Consider the following 23,260-nt stretch of genomic DNA (forward strand, 5'->3'; position numbering starts at 1 on the left):
CCACAAAAAAAGTCCCTTTCACATGCTCAACCCTTCTCTGCACCCCACTCACAGTTGCTGTCCTTGGTCAGTGCTGACCCAGAGTTCAGAGGTGCATCTGCAGAGTTTATCTCCCACCCTGTTTGGGAGGTAAAGAGGCATCTTATTCGCTCTGCTGGCCATTCACCAGCCACTTGCTCACCGTGCCCCTCCTCCAGCCATCCTGCTGGCCGCTTGTCCTGCCTCTTTGTCACTGCCCTGCTGGCCACTCACCATGCCTCTCCGCCACTGCCTTGCTGGCCGCTCACTCACCAGCTAACTGTCAGTCACCTTCTGCCTTTCTGCTGTGACCTCTGCACATCAGTCTCTCAGTTATTTTCAGTTCTTTTGCAGGCTGGACAGAAACATTGCACCAACTCAAGTGATTTCAGCTCTCAGTGATTTTAGCTCTTAGCAGGCAGGGCAGAAACACAGTTCCACAACTGGTGTCAGTTCTGATTGAGCACTTAAAATAACAAAAGAGGCTCCTAATGAAGCCTATTTAGATATATTCTTTAAACAGCAGGGAAGAACAGGTTAAGTCAGTCTAGAGAGAACCATGGGGGTGGAGGGAGTTTGTGCAGCCTCCTGACCAGCACACCTGTCCCCGCTCCTCTTACTTTCACAGGGATTTGCCAGTCAAGCCCCTGGCTCAACAAGGTCCTCTCCACTAAGGGTAACCCCCGCATTTGGAACAGGTTAAGCACAGTCCTACTTCCCTGTATTCTCACAATAATCACAACATTGATAACAGCATTTCACTACCCCTGCATTCAGTACTAATGTGATCTGTGACTCAACACCAGCCAAGTTGATTACAATGAGCAAAACACCACTCCATCTGCTGAATATCTAAGCATATCTAAACCAAGCAGGAGCAAACTGTATTTATATAACCACACCTAGAGTCCCTCCCCTTCCCAGCTAGCTGTCAGGGAAGCATTCATTCAGACCCTGCTTACATCCATATTTAGACCAGGTGAACTGTGTTTTTGTTGGGACAGCTTATTTTGCTCAGGGAGGTGGGAATAAGCTATACTGGCAAAAGTGCAGTTTTGCCACTGTACACTGCGTCCACACTAGGAGCGCTTTGCTGGAACAGGATACTGGTAAAGCCATACAGGCAAAGTGCTCCTAACATAGATTCCTAACATAGCCTGACTTGGAAGCTGGCCTCTGAGAATGCCTGCTGGGTTGGGCTTCTGCAGATGAGATAGGAAGGGTGATGTCTAGTTCATAACATGATAGAAATGTAGGGCTGGAAGGGACCTCGAGAGGTCAAGTCCTGGGTCGAGTAAACCTAGATTATCCCTGACCGGTGTTTGTCCAACATGTTCTTAAAAAAAACAAAAAAAACCACAACCCAATAATGAGGATTTTACGACCTCCCTTAGAAGCCTATTCCAGAGCTTAATGACCCTTCTTAATATGTAACCTAAATCTCCCTTGCTGCAGATTAAACCCATTACTTCTTGTCCCGTCTTCACAGAGAACACTTGATCCCTGTCCTCTTTATAACAGCCCCTAACATATCTGGAGACTGTTATCAGGGCCCCCCCTTCAGTCTTCTTTTCTCATGTCTAAACATGCCCAGTTTTTTTTAACCTTTTCTCATAGGTCAGGTTTTCTAAACCTTTTATCATTTCTGTTCCTCTCCTCTGGACACTCTCCAGTTTATCCACATCTTCACCCAGAACTGGACACAGTATCTAGCTGAGGCCTCTGCAGCCGAGTGGGGCGGCGACCTCCCATGAATCCTGCTGGGGCTTAAGTGACATCATGATTTCGAGGGCTGTGTACATGCTGCCTCGCAGAAATTTGGGAACCACAAAGACTTTACTAGTGGGAATTTAAGCGACTGCAGAGTTAAGTGGCAGCTGAGTGATTTTAAATATCTAAATTTTGTCCTCAGGTGCATAAAGTGGCAATAAGGTGTCCAATTCCCTTTGTGGCTGTAGCCCTCAGTGCCTAAATCTCTCGAAAATCAGTCTTAGGCTCCCAAGAAATTTAGGCGCTTTTCAAAATTTTACCTCACAAATGTAGGTAAATCTTCTTTAATGTTGCAAGGCATGTTAAAATTTTAATTAGTTCTTTTTTCTATAACAAATATTTTTGCGAGAGAGAAACAGGTATCTTTTCTGGAAAACATCTGTTGATAAATGCCATCTTCCCTTCCAACGTTAGATGATCAATGTTTTGCTTTTGAAAGAGCCATGCAGACTATTCAGGAAATGTGGAGCAATATAAGATCAACTCCCAGAATCTCAGATATTTTGACTTCCATGGTGTTTTACTTTCCTTTCTAAGTATTTTTCTATCACGCAACAAACGATTCAGTTGTGAAGCTGAGTACAAGTCTACTCCAGAGTAATTACCAAGTATTCCCTGATACACAAAGTAACCAAAGTAACTCCTATCCTGCAAACATCCTTAACGTACTCTGAGTAGTTCCACTGACTTCACTCACAATGTCTAAAGCTCAGCATGGATGTAAATCTTTGCAGGGTTGATGAGGAAGGGAGCTGCTTACTAATAGGGCAATGATAATCAGATCACTCTATTATGTAGGCTAACTAGGCATTATCCCAGGTGGAAATTGCTAGCTAGAACTGGGGGTGACTTATTTTTTTCTACATTTTGCAAGTTTTTCACAACCATTTTTTTTTAACAAAACACTTGCTGGGGGTTTTTTGGTTGAATTTTGTTTATTTATTCAGTTTGAAATTTTGACAAAAAGACAGCATGGAAAATGTGGAGAATTATTTTGTGAAAACCGTTTCTTTCTCCACCTGCCACTTGATACCCTGGTTCCTGTGATTCCGTGCACACAGTGTGAAAGATTCTTTGCTTTGTTACAGAAATCAGTATCCCTGAGGAACTGTGGTGCAAGGAGATCAACGCTGACACTGCCATACTGGACCTCCTGCCAACCACTCCATCCATAACTTCCATTGTTACAAGGTTCTTAATACAACTCCAGAACAGCTGCATTGACACCGCTGCTCAATTCACTAAGGAAAAGCAAAGGTATCTTTCAGTCCTCGCCCCTAGAAGTGAACCATTCTGACTAGGTAAATTTAGTTACCCATAAATCAACAATTCATCTTAACACATAGATCCTGAGTCTCCTCTCACTTCAGATGGTATATAACAGGCATAGCTCCATTGATGTCAATGGTGTTACTCCTGATGTACAGCCATCTATGCGAGGAGGGCCAGGCTAGATTTCTCCAAGAAGAAAACATGACTCTTATGACCTCATGCAATGCGGCAGTTAGGTTGAGACCATCTCAAGGCCTTGTCTGCTCAGGTGGGGTGTAAAGTTGATTTGGTCTGTTCAGGGAGATACTTTGAATAAGCTTGAATTATATCTAATGACTGAAGGACTGATCAACTGCACTGCAATTTAGGAAGTTCAATTATCCTCATTTATTTTAGTGTCCCAGACACTGGAACTAGGGGTGCTGGGGATGTGGCAGCACCCCTGGCTTGAAGTGGTTTCCATCATATACAGGGTTTACAGTTGTTTTTTTTTAATGGTTTTCAGCACTCAGCACCCTGGTCCCAGACTTACCTCAGGGTAGGTGAGATCAGAATCCGATCCTGACCCCACTGCAGTCAGGAGGTGACTCAGGATTGATCCCAGAGGAGCTGAGATCAGAATCCAGTTTTGACCCCACGGCAATCAAGGGATGACTCCAAATTAGCCCCAGAGTAACTTGTCATGTTACCATAAGGAAGGACTGGGGAGCACAGCAAGATGCTTATGATCTCAGCAGAGAGGTGCCTTTTTAAAGCTAACCTGGGAGTGCCACAGACATTTAGCAGCATATAACCCAGAGTATGATCCCAACTGTACCAGTATGAAGATGTTGACAGCAGTGTAGTTTCCCATAAATTTAGGGGAATAAGTTATGGTGGTGTAAGCATCTTTATACCGGTACAACTGCACCTGGCTAGGGGTCAATGTAGAACCAATGTAACTATTTAGCTAAAAAACAAACAAACAAACCACCACCCCCCAAAATAGTTACATTAGTAGAAGATCTGTCTGTGGAGGAGGCTAGCTCAACCCATACAAATCAGCTGCAAACTGATATAAGAGTATCCACACATGGGTTTGCACCAGTGCAAATACATTGATTATTTTAAACTGATTTCAGCTCAACTGATGCACTTGATCTTAGCCAAAAGGCCAAGAAGCACTTGATTTCAGTTCAACCGATACAGCCACTGTGTATAGAGCGTAATCCTGTTCCTATTGAATTCAAAAGCAAAACTCCCATTGGTGTTAATGGGGCAGGTTCAAACTCTTAGGGCCACATTTACAAAGATGTTTAGGCATCTGAAGATGCAAAGAGGCACCTCATGGGATTTTCTAAATAGCCAAGGCAGGTTAGGCTCCAAACTCTCATTGTTTTCAATGGCTGCAATGGGAGGTAGAACAGGCTAGTGGACAGAGTGCAACATGAAAACGCAGAAGACCGGGCTAATCCTGGCTCTGATAGCTGATGCTAGCCAAATCAATTTTGCTTTCACTGTGTTTCAGTTTTCCCATCTGTAAAATGGGGATAATGATACTTAGCTCTTTGAGAGGCAAGACCTAGAAGTTATTACTTATTATTATCTGCATCTGTAGGTACGCAAAGACCTTTGTAAAGCTGATCCTTGACCTTTGTTCCTTTAGCTCACACAGCAAAGGTGCTCAGTGCTTGAGATTGCACAGTCTTTCCTTGCTTGTCTCCTCTCAGTGGATAGGGACCCAGCCCGTTTTGATTTCCTGTTGCTAACTCTCACTGTTCTACAGCTTTCCTATCAGTTCTGTCAGTTTCTGGCTTTGGTGGCAGTGGGGAAAAGACTAGAAACGTGGTGCCCAAGCCTACCAACTACAGAAAGTGAATAGAAAGGACTCAGACCATAATATTCTTTAAATCTTAAGACAGCTGCATGATTTGGAGCCCAGCGGTGGGGCTGGCCAAGCTGACGGGGTGTTGGGCTGTCGGGGTAAACATCACAATGATTCATATTCATTTAAAGACAGAAGGGACTCTTAGATCATCCAGTCTGAGCTCCTGTATAGCACAGGCCATTAGTGTCACCCAGTTACCCAAGTTCTAAGCCCAATAACTTGTGTTTGGCTAAAGTATCTTCCAAAAAGGCATCCCATCTGGATTGGAAGCCATCAAGGGATGGAGAATCCACCACTTCCCTTGGCAGTTTGCTCCAAGGATTAATCACCTTCACTGTCAACTCTGATGCCATATTTCCAATTTGAATTTATCAGGCTTCAGCTTCCAGCCATTGGTTTTTGTTCACCACTAGATTAAATAGTCCTTTAGTACCCGTAATTTTCAATGTGTACAGATATTTATAAAGGGCCAAGGGCTTTTTTCACTCAGCAAGTGACAGCCAGCCAGCCAGCACTGCTTCTGCATGTGAAACTTCAACCTAGCAGCACATGGTTGAGAGCAGCTTTGGGCTCTTCCTCCACTGACTTCTGTGGCACTATTGTGCTGATGTGACTGAGCATAATGTTTGGCTCAATGTAAGCAACTCTGCCAAGAATGAAAAAGAATATGAGTCTGCCCCCCAGAAATCACAAGATTCCTCAAAAAAAAAAGGAGTACTTGTGGCACCTTAGAGACTAACGAATTTATTTGATCATAAGCTTTCATGGGCTACAGCCCACTTCATCAGATGCATAGAATGGAACATATAGTAAGAAGATATATATACACATACAGAGAACATGAAAAGGTGGAAGTTGCCATACCAACCCTAAGAAGCTAATTAATTAATATGAGCTATTATCAGCAGGAGAAAAAAAAACTTTTGTAGTGATAATCAGGATGCTCATTTCAGAAAATTGACAAGAAGGTGTGAGGATACTTAACATGGGGCAATAGATTCAATTTGTGTAATGGCTCAGCCATTCCCAGTCTCTATTCAAGCCTAAGGCTTTCTTCCGGCAACTCACAGAAGCTACTAGATCGCATGCCCTGATTCTCATGGGTGACTTTAATTTTCCTGATATCTGCTGGGAGAGCAATACAGCGGTGCATAGACAATCCAGGAAGTTTTTGGAAAGCGTAGGGGACAATTTCCTGGTGCAAGTGCTAGGGGAGCCAACTAGGGGGAGCGCTTTTCTTGACCTGCTGCTCACAAACCGGGTAGAATTAGTGGGGGAAGCAAAAGTGGATGGGAATCTGGGAGGCAGTGACCATGAGTTGGTTGAGTTCAGGATCCTGACGCAGGGAAGAAAGGTAAGCAGCAGGATACGGACCCTGGACTTCAGGAAAGCAGACTTTGACTCCCTCAGGGAACAGATGGCCAGGATCCCCTGGGGGACTAACATGAAAGGGAAGGGAGTCCAGGAGAGCTGGCTGTATTTCAAGGAATCCCTGTTGAGGTTACAGGGACAAACCATCGAAAGAATAGTAAATATGGCAGGCGACCAGCTTGGCTTAATGGTGAAATCCTAGCGGATCTTAAACATAAAAAAGAAGCTTACAAGAAGTGGAAGGTTGGACATATGACCAGGGAAGAGTATAAAAATATTGCTCGGGCATGTAGGAAAGATATCAGGAGGGCCAAATCGCACCTGGAGCTGCAGCTAGCAAGAGATGTCAAGAGTAACAAGAAGGGTTTCTTCAGGTATGTTGGCAACAAGAAGAAAGCCAAGGAAAGTGTGGGCCCCTTACTGAATGAGGGAGGCAAGCTAGTGACAGAGGATGTGGAAAAAGCTAATGTACTCAATGCTTTTTTTGCCTCTGTTTTCACTAACAAGGTCAGCTCCCAGACTGCTGTGCTGGGCAACACAAAATGGGGAAGAGATGGCCAGCCCTCTGTAGAGATAGAGGTGGTTAGGGACTATTTAGAAAAGCTGGACGTGCACAAGTCCATGGGGCCGGACGAATTGCATCCGAGAGTGCTGAAGGAATTGGCGGCTGTGATTGCAGAGCCCTTGGCCATTATCTTTGAAAACTCGTGGCGAACGGGGGAAGTCCCGGATGACTGGAAAAAGGCTAATGTAGTGCCCATCTTTAAAAAAGGGAAGAAGGAGGATCCTGGGAACTACAGGCCAGTCAGCCTCACCTCAGTCCCTGGAAAAATCATGGAGCAGGTCCTCAAAGAATCAATCCTGAAGCACTTAGAGGAGAGGAAAGTGATCAGGAACAGTCAGCATGGATTCACCAAGGGAAGGTCATGCCTGACTAATCTAATCGCCTTTTATGATGAGATTACTGGTTCTGTGGATGAAGGGAAAGCAGTGGATGTATTGTTTCTTGACTTTAGCAAAGCTTTTGACACGGTCTCCCACAGCATTCTTGTCAGCAAGTTAAGGAAGTATGGGCTGGATGAATGCACTATAAGGTGGGTAGAAAGCTGGCTAGATTGTCGGGCTCAACGGGTAGTGATCAATGGCTCCATGTCTAGTTGGCAGCCGGTGTCAAGTGGAGTGCCCCAGGGGTCGGTCCTGGGGCCCGTTTTGTTCAATATCTTCATAAATGATCTGGAGGATGGTGTGGATTGCACTCTCAGCAAATTTGCGGATGATACTAAACTGGGAGGAGTGGTAGATACGCTGGAGGGGAGGGATAGGATACAGAAGGACCTAGACAAATTGGAGGATTGGGCCAAAAGAAATCTAATGAGGTTCAATAAGGATAAGTGCAGGGTCCTGCACTTAGGATGGAAGAATCCAATGCACCGCTACAGACTAGGGACCGAATGGCTCGGCAGCAGTTCTGCGGAAAAGGACCTAGGGGTGACAGTGGACGAGAAGCTGGATATGAGTCAGCAGTGTGCCCTTGTTGCCAAGAAGGCCAATGGCATTTTGGGATGTATAAGTAGGGGCATAGCGAGCAGATCGAGGGACGTGATCGTTCCCCTCTATTCGACACTGGTGAGGCCTCATCTGGAGTACTGTGTCCAGTTTTGGGCCCCACACTACAGGAAGGATGTGGATAAATTGGAAAGAGTACAACGAAGGGCAACGAAAATGATTAGGGGTCTAGAGCACATGACTTATGAGGAGAGGCTGAGGGAGCTGGGATTGTTTAGTCTGCAGAAGAGAAGAATGAGGGGGGATTTGATAGCTGCTTTCAACTACCTGAAAGGGGGTTTCAAAGAGGATGGCTCTAGACTGTTCTCAATGGTAGCAGATGACAGAACGAGGAGTAATGGTCTCAAGTTGCAATGGGGGAGGTTTAGATTGGATATTAGGAAAAACTTTTTCACTAAGAGGGTGGTAAAACACTGGAATGCGTTACCTAGGGAGGTGGTAGAATCTCCTTCCTTAGAGGTTTTTAAGGTCAGGCTTGACAAAGCCCTGGCTGGGATGATTTAACTGGGACTTGGTCCTGCTTTGAGCAGGGGGTTGGACTAGATGACCTTCTGGGGTCCCTTCCAACCCTGATATTCTATGATTCTATGATTCTAAGTTAATGGTATCTAGTTTGCATATTAATTCAAGTTCAGCAGTTTCTCATTGGAGTCTGTTTTTGAAGCTTTTCTGTTGCAAAATTGCTACCTTTAAGTCTGTTACTGCATGACCAGAGAGGTTGAAGTGGTCTCCTACTGGTTTTTGAATATTATGATTCCTGATGTCAGATTTGTGTCCATTTATTCTTTTGCATAGAGATTATCCAGTTTGGCCAATGTACATGGCAGAGGGGCATTGCTGCCACATGATGGTATATATCACATTGGTAGATGTGCAGGTGAATTAGCCCCTGATTCTGATGTGATTAGGCTGATGGCACATGGCTGATGTGATTAGGTCCTATGATGATGTCACTTGAATAGATATGTGGACAGAGTTGGCATCGGGCTTTGTTGCAAGGATAGGTTCCTGGGTTAGTGTTTTTGTTCTGTGGTGTGTGGTTGCTGGTATTTGCTCCAGGTTGGGGAGTTGTCTGTAAGCGAGGACTGGTCTATCTCCCAAGATCTGTGAGAGTGAGGGATCATCTTTCAGGATAGGTTGTAGATCTTTGATGATGCATTGGAGAGGTTTTAGTTGGGAACTGTAGGTGATGGCTAGTGGCGTTCTGATATTTTCTTTGTTGGGCCTGGCCTGTAGTAGGTGACTTCTGGGTACTCTTCTGGCTCTGTCAATCTTTTTTTTTTTTTTCACTTCAGCAGGTGGGTATTGTAGTTTTAAGAATGCTTGATAGAGATCTTGTAGGTGTTTGTCTTTGTCTGAGGGGTTGGAGCAAATGTGGTTGTATCTTAGAGCTTGGCTGTAGACAATGGATCGTGTGGTGTGTCCCAGATGAAAGCTGGAAGCATGTAGGTAAGTATAGCAGTCAGTAGGTTTCCGGTATAGGGTGGTGTTTATGTGACCATCGCTTATTAGCACAGTAGTGTCCAGGAAATGGACCGATTGTGTGGATTGGTCCAGGCTGCGGTTGATGGTGGGAGGGAAATTGTTGAAATCATGGTAACAACAAGGAGTCCGGTTGCACCTTAAAGACTAAACAGATTTATTTGAGCACAAGCTTTCATGGGTAAAAATCCCACTTCTTCAGAAAGCTTGTGCTCAAATAACTCTGTTAGTCTTTAAGGTGCCACCGAACTCCTTGTTGTTTTTGTGTATTCAGACTAACATGGCTACCCCCTGATACTTGAAATCATGGTGGAATTCCTCAGGGGCTTCTTTCCCATGAGTCCAGATGATGAATACTTTTAAAAATATTGTAATGCTCAAAGGTGCCATCAAGTGGGTCTTTGATCTACAATCACTCACAGACTTCCTTAAAGCTGATGAGTTTGCAAAGCACCTTTATTTCTGGCTAACTGAAAGGAGTGATTAACTACCCCTGTATATAATGATAGATGGAAACAGTAGAAGCCACCACCCAGGGCACTGGGCCACATGGCAAGGCCAATCATAAAGTCAGCCATGTGGGCTGAGGGATTTCCCTGAAATTAATTGCAAATGTAAAGAGCTAGTGGATTGTTTGGCAAACTGTGTGTATGTGTGAAGCAGAAAGATGGGAGGAAAAAGCCAGCAGAAAATGAGAGAAGCAATGGTGAGCACGGCCCAGAGACAGAGTTCTTCCAGACTTGGAAATGGTGAGCCAAGGACCTGCCTCCTGCTTGAGTGTTTCTACTGTGTTCAGGAACCAGGACGTCACGTGCATTCTGTAAATAGGGTTTCACCAAAGAAATACCTGACCTGTCATCTATTTCTCCTCCTAAGGGAAACAATCCCACAAGCCCCTAAATGCTGGCTAACTACTTGGACCAAAGGATCAAAAATAATGAAGGTGTAGGTGTTTTTATTTGCCTCCCAGGGTCAAGATTTCAAGCTTTTCTCAGTAGTTACAACGGTGGCAAAATTTACTTCTTTAAATGCAAGCTGCATTTCTCCTGTGATCACATAACTCCAGTAGCTGGAACCCCTAATGTCATGAGAATCCCAAGAGTTGGAAGCCCAGCGATGGGCTAAACGGCCCATCAGAGCATGTTCCATCTTAGATTTCTTTGTCAGTAAAGAAGAAAACCCCTCATGTTGTTCTGCCCTCTCCAGGTCTGTTTCAGCAGAAGAAGTGAAGCATGCCTCTGTGTTAAGTGTTACCGAGAGCGACTTGATCACCATGGCGCTGTTGAACTTCCAGTATGTGCTAGAGGAAGATGGAACCAAGACCACCCACTATAACTTTCTGACTCTGCAGAGGCAAGTGATTTATCGATTCATCAGCGGGAAGCCCATTGTGAAAGCACAGGTGAGTTCAGAATGAAATCATGGAGGCGGCACTTTGTCAGTTCAGTGGTGCCAGGATTTTACTCTGTGCTTGCTGCTCTGCCACCTGGCACCTGTGTGGAGTTATTCACACCTGAACAAAATGAGTGTAAACCACAAACAAATTAGGATGCACAGGTGGAAATGGCCATGGGAGGTGAAAGACCTGATCCACTCTGGCCTTACTCCAGATTTATACGTTTTGAGATTCAGTGACTTCAGTGGGGGTACACTGGCATAAATTGGGAATAATGCATTGGCAAATCAGCTCCACTGTGTTTAGAGCCTAAGTGACTTAGGAGCCTAAGACCCATTATTCTAAAGGGACTTAGGAGAAGAGCTGGTTGGGAATTTGATGATACAATTTTGTTCTTGGAAAATGCCAGTTTATCAAAACTGAAACTTCCCATGGGAACATGCTGATTTTGACAAATTGTTCACTTTAAAAAAAATGGAAAATTTGGAGAAATGTTTTGAAACTACAGTATAAAAACATCTCATTTCCACATTTTTGGAACAAAATGTTTTGATTTCTGGTTTGAAACAGGTGTATATTTTGAAATTAGTTATTTCCTTAGTTTAAATTTTAAAAATAGAAGTAAAAAGGTCAAAGTCAAAATTAAACATTTTTTGAAATCATCAAAACATTTCAATTTACCCAAACCAAAGATTTTTTTCAGGTTTTCTGTCTTTGAAATTTTTCAAGATTGAGTTCCCATCTTGATTTGAGAAGAGAAAAATTTTTGAACTCTTAAATTCTTGCAAGCTAGGAAGACCATTTCCCTTACAGCTTTGCTTAGAAGCCTAAATTGCACAGACTTTCAGAGAGACATGGGCTCCTAGGAGCCAGATTTTTTTTTTTTTTTTTTTAAAAAAACATCTTTAGGGGCCTAGTGGAATTTTCAAAAGTGTCTAATCAGGTTAGGTGCCTGATTCCCATTGAAAAACAATGATTTAGGCCAGGGGCACCAGAACAGGGGCCATGGCCCCTCTTTTTACCGGCCGTGGCCCCTCCTCTTTTTACCGGCCATAAGTGTAAGTGATGGGGGGAGAGGGCAGAGAGGAGCAAGTGGTATCAGGGCATTGGGGAGAAGGGGCGGTGCAAAAGCAGGACCTTGGGGGAAGGGTCAGTGTGAGGGGGCGGAGTCACAGTTCAGGTGCCCATGGCCTGTTTTCTTTTAGTTGCCTTATGTCAACCCTGATTTAGGCACTCAAGTGATTAAATCTTTAAAAATAGGACTTGTTAAGTCACTTAGGCTGCCCTGAACACTTTAGTCTAAACTCCTATTGATTTCAATGGGTGATTTTTGAAAATCCCACTAGGCAGCTTTAAAAATCTGGCCCTAAGAGCCTAAGCCACTTTTCAAAATGGACCTTTGGCTCCTAAATCCCTTAGGTGCTTTTGAAAATTATGCTCTAACCTATGGCATGGGCTTCAGGGTTGTTGTTTTTTTTCCTGTATTGAACAATGCTATGCTTTATAAACCAGTTATTAAACACTAATGTTTTCACTTTCAGACTCCATCCATTACACTGAAGAATGTGAAGACTCTGCACTCCACGAAAGTTAGTGTTAAAGAACAATTGTGCCAGGTAAGATTAAACAACAATTCTGGGTTTTCCCCAGCTCCAGACTCAGATAATCCTCTCTCTTTTGCCCATTGTAAATAGCTTTCATAGCCACTATAGGGTCAGAAGGTTGAGTAAATATCCCAAACCCTACAGTATGTCCACTCGCCCATTAAGGGCAGCATTCTCTAAACTATCCACTCATTTCTGGGTGCCTCCGGGATTTGGGTGCTCAGCTTGAGACCTCAGAGCAGCACAAAGTGGCTGCAGAGTATGACAGGATCAGGCTCCTGAGCCAAGGGGAGCATCAGACTAACTTTAGCCACTGAAAAGCACATTTTGTATAGTTCCTTGGCCACTCGGAGTCAGGGGGGCTGTTTCTCTTCCCTTGTACACCAGCTTTACAACAGTTTTACTGTCCGGATTTTACTCCGGAATTACACTGATGTAACATTTATTGAACTTCAAACACATTTTGAAATAATTCCCATAATAAAACAATGATTGATCTAGAGAAAGGTGTTCTCCCCATCTCATAACACAGGAGCAAGAGGTGGTTCTTAGGAATGTCCCTGTGGGTGCTCCACTTTAGGTGTCTTGATGCCCTGTGCTTGTAATTGGAGATTTGTGGTAGCAGTGCCCGGTGGGGTCACGCATGTACTGTTGCCATCTTGAGCCGCTTCAGATGGTTACATAGCACTGCGCGACTAACTGTCCCTCAGTTCCTTCTCTCCTGCCTTTGGCTTGAGTCAGAGTGATCAGCAACACTCTCTTACCTTAGATAAGGTTAGCTTTTAGATGCTTTATAGTATAAGCAGTAGTTAGGTATAAAGGGTAGAATATCTATTTTTTTTTTTAAATTTCTTCCCCCATGTACCCTTATTCCCCTCAGCAGGAAGATGTTTAGCGCCAGTAGGATTATTACCCTCCTTTTTTGTAGGGGGACAGACTCCCTCAGGTATGCCCGGATCACTGGGCTTCAAATGCTGCCTGACTTGTAGACAGTCAATCCCGGTTTCTGACAGACACACACTGACTGTCCGCTGTTTCGGTGAGATGCACATTACTCAAAAGTGTCCATATTGCCAGAACCTCATGGCCAGGGCAAGAAAAACCAGGAATTTCCAACTTAAACTCCTTATGATGTAGAAATCCCTCAGGCTGGCCTCAGACCCCAAGTCCAGGACACCTTGGGGCCAACTGTCGCCATCGGCAGCCTTTGACAGAGGTTCTGTCCCCGCACTGCCCACAAAGGATCCTTTACCCAAGAAAGGCAACCAAAGAGCGTTCCCAGACTTTTCTGCACTGGGAATTGGTTAAGAAAAAGTGATCCCTGACTGAAAAAAAAAAAAAAAAATCTACCCTGGTACTGACAGCACCTAGTGTGTTGGATCATGAGACACCAGACTGTCTGGTTTCGAGACTTCTCAGAGAGTGAAGACCCTATGAAGAAGAGCTCAAATGGAGGCTCGCAGAGCAAAGTGAAACCCTCAACATCAGCACCCATGGAGCCAAAAAAACCCCCAAAACTCAGCACTGACCGACAAAATGGGGCCACCTGCGGTACGTGTGCCACACAGCTCAAAACCTGATAGCTGAACTTTGACTTTGTCCTCACCCATAAATATTTCACATTTGGGGACAATGTATATCTTCAAATCCGCGGCACTGTGATGGGTACCTGCATGGCCCCACAGCATGGCAACATTTTTATGGCTGACTTAGAACAATACTTCCTCAGCTCTCATCCCCTAATGCCCCTACTCTACTTGCACTACATTAATGACATCTTCATCATCTGGACCAATGGAAAAGAAGCCTTTGAGGAATTCCACCATGATTTCAACAATTTCAATCCCACCATCAACCTCAGCCAGGACCAGTCCACACAAGAAATCCACTTCCTGGACACTACGGTGCTAATAAGCAGTGGTCACAAACACCACCCTATACCGGAAACCTACTGACCGCTATTCCTACTTACATGCCTCTAGCTTTCATCCAGACCACACCACACGATCCATTGTCTACAGCCAAGCTCTACGATACAACCGGATTTGCTCCAACCCCTCAGACAGAGACAAACACCTACACCTACAAGATCTCTATCAAGCATTCTTACAACTACAATATCCACCTGCTGAAGTGAAGAAACAGATTGACAGAGCCAGAAGAGTACCCAGAAGTCACCTACTACAGGCCAAGCCCAACAAAGAAAACAACAGAACGCCACTAGCCATCACCTTCAGCCCCCAACTAAAACCTCTCCAATGCATCATCAAGGATCTACAACCTATCCTGAAGGTCAACCCATCACTCACAGATCTTGGGGGACAGCCCCCCAACCTGAAGCAACCACACACACCACACAACAGAACCACTAACCCAGGAACCTAACCTTGCAACAAAGCCAGTTGCCAACTGTGTCCACATATCTATTCAGGGGACATCATAAGGCCTAATCACATCAGCCACACTATCAGAGGCTCGTTCACCTGCACATCTACCAATGCGATATATGCCATCATGTGCCAGCAATACCCCTCTGCCATGTACATTGGTCAAACTGGATAGTCTCTACGTAAAAGAATAAATGGACACAAATCAGACGTCAAGAATTAACATTCAAAAACCAGTTGGAGAACACTTCAATCTCTCTGGTCACTTGATTACAGACTTAAGCGTGGCAATTCTTCAACAAAAAAAACTTCAAAAACAGACTCCAGCGAGAGACTGCTGAATTGGAATTAATTTGCAAACTGGAAACAATTAACTTAGGCTTGAATAGAGACTGGGAGTGGATGGGTCATTACACAAAGTAAAACTATTTCCCCATGTTTATTCCCCCCCCCCCCCCAACTGTTCCTCAGACGTTCTTGTCAACTGCTGGAAATGGCCCACCTTGTTTATCACTACAAAAGGTCCCCCCCCCCCGCTGGCAATAGCTCACCTAACCTGATCACTCATTACAGTGTGTATGGTAACACCCATTGTTTCATGTTCTCTATGTATATAAATCTCCCCACTGTATTTTCCACTGAATGCATCTGATGAAGTGAGCAGTAGCTCACGAAAGCTTATGCTCAAATAAATTCCTTAATCTCTAAGGTGCCACAAGTACTCCTTAAAATGATTAGGGGGCTGGAGCACATGATTTATGAGGAGAGGCTGAGGGAACTAGGATTATTTAGTCTGCAGAAGAGAAGAATGGGGGGATTTGATAGCTGCTTTCAACTACCTGAAAGGGGGTTCCAAAGAGGATGGATCTAGACTGTTCTCAATGGTACCGATGATAGAATGAGGAGTAATAGTCTCAAATTGCAGTGGGGGAGGTTTAGGTTGGATGTTAGGAAAAATGTTTTCACTAGGAGGGTGGTGAAGCACTGGAATGGGTTACCTAGGGAGGTGGTAGAATCTCCTTTCTTAGAGGTTTTTAAAGGTCAGGCTTGACAAAGCCTTGGCTGGGATGATTTAGTTGGGGCTTGGTCTTGCTTTGAGCAGGGGGTTGGACTAGATGACCTTGTGCGGTCCCTTCCAACCTTGATATTCTATGATAAAGACAAGGATGACAGTGATAATTATCCTCGTCACTCCTCACCCAGACCTGAACCATCTCATCTACCAGCACACCATTCATCTGCAGAGGCACAGCCTGGTATGGGCACCACCTCCCATGCCATTCCTACTGAGCTGGCTCTACTGAAGTCTATGGGCAATATACAGGGCCAAACACGGCAGACCTCCTAGCCTGCTCAAGATCAAGAGCCACACGATCCCCATTTCACCTATCCCAGCACCCTCAGAAACACAGGAGAAAGTGACTGACAAAACTGATGAAATATCTGCCCAGGAAGCCTCATCACTGGAAGAAACTGTAATGCCACCATTCCCCACCACTGGGGATGGTTTCAAGGCCTTTCAGGACCTTTTCACAGGAGTAGCAGAATCGTTAGACATTTCTTTACAATAGGTACCTGAATCTCAACATAAGCTACTGGATGTACTCCAGTCATCTCCATCAGCAAAGATGGCTTTACCAGTCAATGATGCTATTATGGAACTTGCAAAAACCATCTGGCAGACACCAGCAACAGCACACACATTATGCAAGGGATTGGGCAAAAATATTATGTGCCATCTAAAGTTGCTGAGTTTTTATTTATGCACTCCACACCAAACGCACTAGTGTTGAATGCAGTAAACGAAAATGGAAACCACCACCATTCTATAAGAACCCCATGTGACAAAGATTGGAAAAGGTTAGACCTCTTCAGCCTCAAGACCTATTCCTCCACAACACTTCAGTTCCACATAGCTAATTATGCAGCTCAACTGGCAAAATAGACACACACAATCTTTTTGAAAACGTCAGAATTTGACAGTCTGCCTGACAATAAAAAAAAAAAAACAATTTAAAGCAAATATCACTGAAGAACATATCACCAAGATGGCCTTGCAAGCCTCTCGACTCTGCAGACATGGCAGCACAATCCATCGTAACATCTGTAATTATGTGCTGTGCATCCTGGCTCCATCTCTCAGGGTTCCCCAGGGAGGTCCAGGTAATGGTCAAGGACTTGCACAAATTATTTGTGGCCAAAACAGACGAATCTCTCCACACCCTTAAAGACTCATGGCCAACTTTGAAATCCCTGGTATCTATGCACCTGCAAATAAAAAGAAATAGGGCAGGTATTATACCCAGGAGATTCCGATCGCCACCATATGTACAAAATAGAATGACCAATGTTGCAAGCAAAGACAAATCAGATGTTGACACCTACAAAACCAACCTTCGATGTCCCACAGTCCAACACTAGACAGCAATTTTGAAGGTCTGGTCAAGGGCATGAGACAACTTCAAATTTTAACCCTAGAAACAGAGACCATCTCCCAATCATTCGGAGATAGATTGTCACCTTTTCACAGAGTCTGGCACAACATCACAACAGACAGATTGGATTATTCCTAAAACCTAACTGGTTACTCCATCCCCTCTATCTCCATCCCCATCTGTCTTCAGGGACCCCTCTCATGAGTTACTGTTGCAACAGAAAGTAAATCATCTTCACCTAGGTGCAGTGGAACTTGTACCAACTCAGCACAGAGGGAAAGAGTTCTATTCAAATTATTTCTCATGCAGAAAAAGACAGGCAGATGGAGACTCACGTTGGATCTAAGGAAACTCAACAAATTTGAAAAAACCTAACATTTCAAGATGGTGACACTATCAACCATCATTCCAGTGTTAGAAAAGGGAGACTGGCTCTTGGCTCTCAACCTTCAGGACATGTATTTCCACATTACTATCTACCCATCACACAGAAGATTCCTGAGATTCACCCGAGGGAAATAATACTTCCAATACAAAGTACTACCCTTTGGCTTGTCCACCACGCCAAGGTTTTCTCCAAAGTTCTATCTGTTGTGGCAGTACACCTCCACAGGCACAGCATAATGATATTTCTATACTTGGCCAACTGCCTCATAAGGGCACAAATACAACAAGCAGCAATAAAAATGCTACACAATACAGTACAATAACCCTTTTCACGAGCCTAGGGTTACAAATAAATGTGTAAAAGTCCACACTGATTCCTGTCCAGAAATTGGAATTCATAGGAGCCTATACTGTTCAACAGCAACGCTACCTCAACAATGCTTCATCACACTAATTTTGACTGTGAAGGACAGCCCACAAACATCTGCCAGACTGTGTTTACAGCTCTTGGGGCATATGTCAGCAACAACATTTGTTGTCGAAACATGCCAGACTTCACATGAGATGCCTGCAGGCCTGGCTTTGAATAGTTTACACAGGCACAACCTAAACAGATGTCTTACAACACAACTCAGGGTAAAAGACTCCTTAAAATGGTGGACACAATCTAAGAATGTCTGTAAAAGTCCTGTTTCTACAAAGAACTCCAACTATGACAATCACCACAGATGCTTCTCTAATAGGCTAGGGGGCACATCTATTCAACAATACAGTCCAAGGCTGAGTGTCCCTGTTGGAGTCCAACATGCACATAAACTTTCTGGAGCTAAGGGCAGTCCGCAATGCATGCAAATACTTTCTACCTCTAATCAGAAACCACCATCAGGAGCCTCACAGATAATATAGTGTGCATGTTTTACATAAACCGCTGAGGGGGGGTCCACCCACGGTCATGCTCCTTATGCACAGAGGCAATACAACTCTGGAATTGGTGTATCAGCATCCTACTTTCTGAGATGTCAAAACACAACAGCAGATGCCTTAAGCAGAGAGTTTTCACAAACTCATGAATGGGAGATAGATCCTGGAATTCTACAGATGATATTCATGTTATGGGGATTTCCCACCATAAATCTCTTTGCAACAGCACAGAATACCAAGTGCCCACAATATTGCTCCAAAGCAGGACTGAGACACCGCTCCCTAAGCAGTGCTCTCCTCATTGAATGGGAAGCACCGCTGATGTATGCATTCCCTCCGACCCTACTCCTAAACTGGGTCATACACAAGATCAAGAGGGACAAATCCAGAGTCATTCTGATAGCACCTACATAGCCCAGACAAACATGGTTCCCATAACTGTTAAAGATGGTGGTGAACCTGCCTCAAACCCTTCCTCTAGTACCTCACCTCCTCTTGCAAGATGCAGGACATGTCGACCATCCCAACCTCACAATACTCCACCTCAAGGCCTGGCTCCTCCATGGAACTGAGGAATTGAGATGACCTGTTTGGAGGAAGTAAAGGACACATTAATGAATAACCATAGAACCAGCACCTGAAAGACATATAGCCATAAGTGGAAATGGTTCAGTGTTTGATGCCAAGATAAACAAATCTTAACATCCTCTCCTTTACTAATGGTACTTGATTACATATTAGAACTTTAAAAACCTAGGGCTGTCTATGAACTCCATCAAGGTCTACCTGGTGGTGATCACAGCTTTCCATGAGAAGGTTGATTGGGTCATCATATTCGCCCACCCAACAACCAAATGTTTCCTCAAGGGCACTGAGAGCACTTACCCAGAAATAAAGAACCCACCGCCTACATGGGTCCTCAATCTCATTTAATGAGGGCTTATGGGAAAACCATTTGAGCCACTGGCTCACTACTCCACCTATCTATGAAGGTGGCATTCCTCATCACCATCGTGTCCGCCAGATGGGTGGGAGAACTGGGTGCCTTAATGGCAATCTCCCATACACAACTTCCTTTAAAGACAAAGTTGCCTTAAGACCACCTCCCAAATTCTTACCAAGGTTGCCTCCCTCTTTCACTTGAATCAACCCATTTACTTATCTGTTTTTTTCCCAAAACCACATGCAGATGGAAGGAAGGCATCACTTCACACACTGGACACTCGCAGAGCTCTAGCTTTCTACATTGAAAGAGCAAAACCATTTATAAAGACAAATAATCTTGATGAATTTCTAACAGAATGATCAATGGGAGAAACTATTTAAGTGGATATCAGATTGTATCCACCTTTGTTATCAAAACTTCCATTTACAAATCCCAACGGGCATCTACACACACACTACCAGAGCACTTTCCGCATCCGTAGCTTTTCTCAACAATGTTCCTATTGTCAACATTTGCAGAGCAGAAACTTGGGGATCAGCCCATCCATTCACAAAACACTCTGCTATACAACAGTCAGCATCAGACGCTCGCTTTGTACTCACGGTGTTATCCACCATCCACAACACAACTCCAAAGCCCCTCCCTTCCACTGAGACCACTGCTCAATAGTCACCTAAAGTGGAGCACCCACAGGGACATTCCTCAAAAAAGAGGAGAAGGTTACTCACCTGGTGCAGTAAACGAAGTTCTTAGAGATGGTTGTTTCTCTGGGTGCTCCACTACCCTCCCTCCACCCGTCTATTTCGGAGTTTTGCATAGATTCTCTGTGGTGGAGAAGGAACAGAGGTACAATTAGTCGTGCAGTGCTATGTAACTGCCTGAAGCACTGCGAGATGGCAACAGAACGTGCACAACCCAACCAGGCACTGCTACCACAAATCTGATTACAAGTGCAGGGCATCAAGACACCTAAAGTGTAGCACCCACAGGGACAACCATCTTAAAGAACCTCAATTACTACACCAAGTGAGTAACCTCCTCACATTCAATGAAGTTAAAAGGTGGCAAATTCAAAACTGATCCAATTAAATACTTTTTCATATGATATGTGATCATCCTGTGGAACTCATTGCCTCAGGAAGTCACTGAGGCCAAGAAATTAGCAAGATTCCAGAAAGTATTGGACATTTCTGTAGATCACAAGAATATCCAGTTAGCATAATTATTGATGACAGAAATTTTGTAAAACCTCCTGCTTTAGGGTTTGAGCCAATCTCAGAGACTAGATGGGACCTAGCTTGGGGGGGTCAGGCAGATTATCCCCCATCTGATACTGTGGGGTTCCTACGCTTTCCTCTGCAGCATCTGGTATTGGCTGTTGTCAGAGACAGGTGACTGGGCTACATGGGCTTTGGTGTTGATCCCACGTGGGAATACCCATGTACCCTTCTCCTAAGTCCCATAAAAATTAGTAAGGATAAAAGATCTTTTAATGTGGTTCCATAGAAACTGATCTCCAAACCTTTCCAGTTTCATAGAGAATGATATCCTTTCTATAGTTTGTCACCTTCCCCTAGAATTCCAAGCAGGGAAAGAATTCTCAATTGAATTCTATGGCAAAATCAAAAAATGTATAGCACTTACAATCTGTCGGAGTTTTGCTTAGTGTCACCTGACTTCACAGTCTTAACTACCAGAATGAGATAAAATACTTAATAGTATCTGTGCATTATTAACACAGCTTAACAATAAGGCGACTTGATCACAGTCTTTAAGTACCTACATGGGGAACAAATATTTGATGATAAAGGCGTTTCGATCTAGTAGACAAAGGTATACTGTGCTCTAGTGGCTGGACAAAGTCACGTTGGAAATAAAGTATAAATTTTTAACAGCGAGGATAATTAAACCATTGGAACGATTTACTAGGGGCCATGGCGGATTCTCCATCACTAGTAATCAAGATTGGATGTTTTTCTGAAAGAGCTGCTGTAGTTCAGGAATTATTTTGGGGATGTTCTGTGGCTTGTGTTACACAGGTGGTCAGATTCACTAGACCATCACAGTGGTTTCTTCTGGCCTTAGAATCTATTCATCTAATATTCATTTGTCTTATATATGGCACCTCTATCAAAATTCCTCACATCTTCTTCACACATTATATACAATCCCTTGGATCATATAAGACCAGGGTAGAAACACTTTGGCTGAGTTTTCCAAAGTTGCTTAGGGGATTTGGATGCTATTGATTGTAATGGGAATTGGATGTGGAAATCCTACAGACAGCCTGACTCCTTTTGTCTCCTGTTGCTATCCTTAGGAACCACTGAGTGCGAGTCTGATGAAACTCATTATGGAAGAGGCCGGTTCAGTGAGCGAAATTTCCAGAGCACTCTCCACCCTGAAAGTGGCTGTAGAGCTCCTGGCCGTGACTGGAGGGGACCCGGAGCGGCTCCTGACTGAGTATGTCAGAAATGACCTGAAGATGGAGGCTAATGCAAAGCAGTTCAGAGACTTACCGGTAAGAGATGAACTTTGGTTTGAATTCACAGCAATGAAAATGAAGCTCTCTTTATAATAAATATTTTTTGTTTTCATACTTTCTACTACAGAGTCTGAATATAGAGTAAGGTTTCTTTCAAACCTGTTCTTTGAGAGGAATTTGGGATTTTGACTAAAGGATTTTTTTGTTGTTATTTTCCATGGAAAATTTCAACTTTCCATCAAAAAAAAAAAAATGAAAAAAACTTTTGAGTTTCATCCCAAAATGGAAAACTTTGCTCTGAAAAAAACAAAAGCATCATTTTGTTCAGGTTGAAATTTTCCACAAAAAATTTCATTGAAATATTCTGTGGAAAAAAACCCATTCTCCGACCAACCCTACAATATAGATTGACTATACTGTACTACACTCTGATTTCTCTGTCAGAAAATGCCGACTTGATTAAATTGAAACATTCTGCAGGAATTCAGCTCACCCAACTCCTACCTCCCCAGGTTCTTCAGCTCCTCCACAGCCCCCAAGTCACTTTTGATAAAATTCATTCCACACATAGATTACATAATTAGAAGGAACATTGCTCCTAACTCACTTAGACACTTCTGAAAAGATTACCCTGTATTCATTTGGAGACATGCATTGTCCATTTGTTACATCCCAGCACATGGTGACTGGTACTTCTAGACACTACTGCAATACAATACTAATAAATAATCCGCATGGGCACACTCTGAAAATGCCTGCCAGATACCAGGAGGATCCCAGATTTTCAAACCAGAGCTTGACCATTCTACTCAATGAACTATTCATTGAACTAGTTGAACAAACAAACAAAGAAAATATTATCTTTGTGCCTACAAAAGGCTGTCAAAAGCTGGTTTCACATTTCAGCAAACTCTGGTTCCAGGTACTTAGCCAGTGACTCCCACCAGCTCAGTGGCTTGACATTCTTTAAAACTTTGGCAGAAGCAAGGCAACTGTGAAATGAATAGGGAATATACTCACTTCTGTGATGAGGATTTAAGTAACAGTGTCAAGGCTTTCTGGGTACCAACGTCTGGGTAAACCCTGTCTGTGTTGTTTCATCCCAGGTTGTCCCACAAACCCGGCTGAAGTACATCTTGTCTCTGTGGCAGATCCTGTCAGCAAAGAGATCAGTGCTACTTCTACAAATGAACCAGGTAATGGAGGAACCCACCCCAGTGAGTGCCAAGGATGGGGCTGTTGCAAGGCTGAAAACTTTCTGTGCAAATTGTTTTTAATCAGAAAATTGGGTTTGACAAACTGAAGTTTTTCCACAGAAAATTTTGACTTTGCTGCAAAAAGTAGAACATGAAA

At 43.7% G+C, this 23,260-nt stretch overlaps 1 protein-coding gene across 1 annotated transcript in view; it reads left to right on the top strand.

The window, feature by feature from the left end:
* LOC119856882 (E3 ubiquitin-protein ligase rnf213-alpha-like) overlaps positions 1 to 23,260 on the top strand; it is a 175,927-nt gene that overhangs the window by 147,941 nt on the left and 4,726 nt on the right. Inside the window, 6 exon segments of the mRNA XM_043516118.1 lie at positions 2,203 to 2,286; positions 2,877 to 3,045; positions 10,553 to 10,748; positions 12,284 to 12,358; positions 21,743 to 21,943; positions 23,014 to 23,103. Coding sequence (XP_043372053.1) covers positions 2,203 to 2,286; positions 2,877 to 3,045; positions 10,553 to 10,748; positions 12,284 to 12,358; positions 21,743 to 21,943; positions 23,014 to 23,103 — 815 coding nt within the window.

Source organism: Dermochelys coriacea, chromosome 6, assembly GCF_009764565.3.
Source record: "Dermochelys coriacea isolate rDerCor1 chromosome 6, rDerCor1.pri.v4, whole genome shotgun sequence".
NCBI lineage: Eukaryota > Metazoa > Chordata > Testudines > Dermochelyidae > Dermochelys > Dermochelys coriacea.